Raw genomic sequence first — 1017 nt, 5'->3', positions numbered from 1 at the left:
AGGTATCCTAAGGATGTCCCGAGGACATCCCGTGGATATATGAATGTCCTCAAAATGTCCCAGGATGTCCTGGGACATATTCAGGATGATCCTGAGGACGTACTGTGCTATTTGGGGATGCTCGCAACTTATTTGGGTAAACATACACTGTCAATTTCGTTTATGGGCTAACTTGATACCGAGACACTATCTACCTCCTGAATTTTTTACATCTTGATATCGTAATTATGTATTTGAAAAAAAAATATACGAACCGATTTCCGTGTTACCAATGACAATTTTAGCATTCGGATACTTTTCTTTAAGCGCAAGCAATGTCTTGAATTTCGTTGGTCTATACCAACTGACATCTCTTCCTTTCACTACCAGATATTGCTCATCCAGCTTAGATTCAATCTATACAAAGAAAACAGCGATATTATTTTTATTTTGTAGTTTGTACCACCTTATAACACATTATAATTGATTCAAAATATTTTCAGCGGTAACTTACTTTTAATTTTGGTGGAAATATTGGTTCCTGAGTAGGATTATATGGGCGGAATTCTTTGGAATTGAAAATTTCGGTTGGTTCAGACGTGAAAACCTTTTTACAGCAAGCATCGCCCATTGAACAAACTCCTGTACCTTTTGTTTCTTCTTCTTGTACGTTGGCCATCAACTGCGATCGTTCCCATTCCTCCGTAAAGGTCTTAAATCCTTCTATAATCGGTCTATATCCTGTACATCTACACAGATTACCTAGAAGATCAATCCATTATTATTATTATTATTATTTATTATTGTATTATACAATTATTTTATACATTATGCGTTATATATCAATGATATAAACTAATTTTATAAAGTTGTTACACACATGTACAGTCATGGACATATCGGTTGCGACACTTTCTTTTTTATAGGTTTCAAAACTCACTAATATTTTGCAAATGTGGACTACGATTGGTGTTATACTGTCTCTAGACTAAAGATAGTACATTGTGGTTTGCATTTGCAAAATATTAGTTATCTATA

The 1017-nt window shown here is 34.2% G+C and overlaps 1 protein-coding gene across 1 annotated transcript; it reads right to left on the bottom strand.

Moving 5' to 3' along the window:
• Window positions 1–162: 162 nt before the first annotated feature.
• LOC105461831 (xanthine dehydrogenase-like) lies at window positions 163–748 on the bottom strand. Its single transcript, XM_011708335.1, has 2 exons — window positions 494–748; window positions 163–396 (listed from the first exon to the last, which is right to left on the bottom strand). Exons 1-2 carry the CDS (start codon window positions 656–658, stop codon window positions 226–228), a joined length of 336 nt encoding a protein of 111 aa, XP_011706637.1. The 5' UTR covers window positions 659–748; the 3' UTR covers window positions 163–225.
• Between the last annotated feature and the right edge of the window lie 269 nt (window positions 749–1017).

Source organism: Wasmannia auropunctata, unplaced genomic scaffold, assembly GCF_000956235.1.
Source record: "Wasmannia auropunctata unplaced genomic scaffold, wasmannia.A_1.0 LD276810.1, whole genome shotgun sequence".
NCBI classification, from domain to species: Eukaryota; Metazoa; Arthropoda; class Insecta; order Hymenoptera; family Formicidae; genus Wasmannia; species Wasmannia auropunctata.
Note: the sequence above shows the minus strand (reverse complement) of the source record. Positions and strands in the feature narration are given on the sequence as shown.

Bases quoted from the DNA above. Each gene is read 5' to 3' on its own strand.
- LOC105461831 (XM_011708335.1), bottom strand. From the start codon at position 658: ATGGCCAACGTACAAGAAGAAGAAACAAAAGGTACAGGAGTTTGTTCA. The intron at 397-493 runs GTAAGTTACCGC...TTCTTTGTATAG, and splicing joins TATTTCCACCAAAATTAAAA to ATTGAATCTAAGCTGGATGA.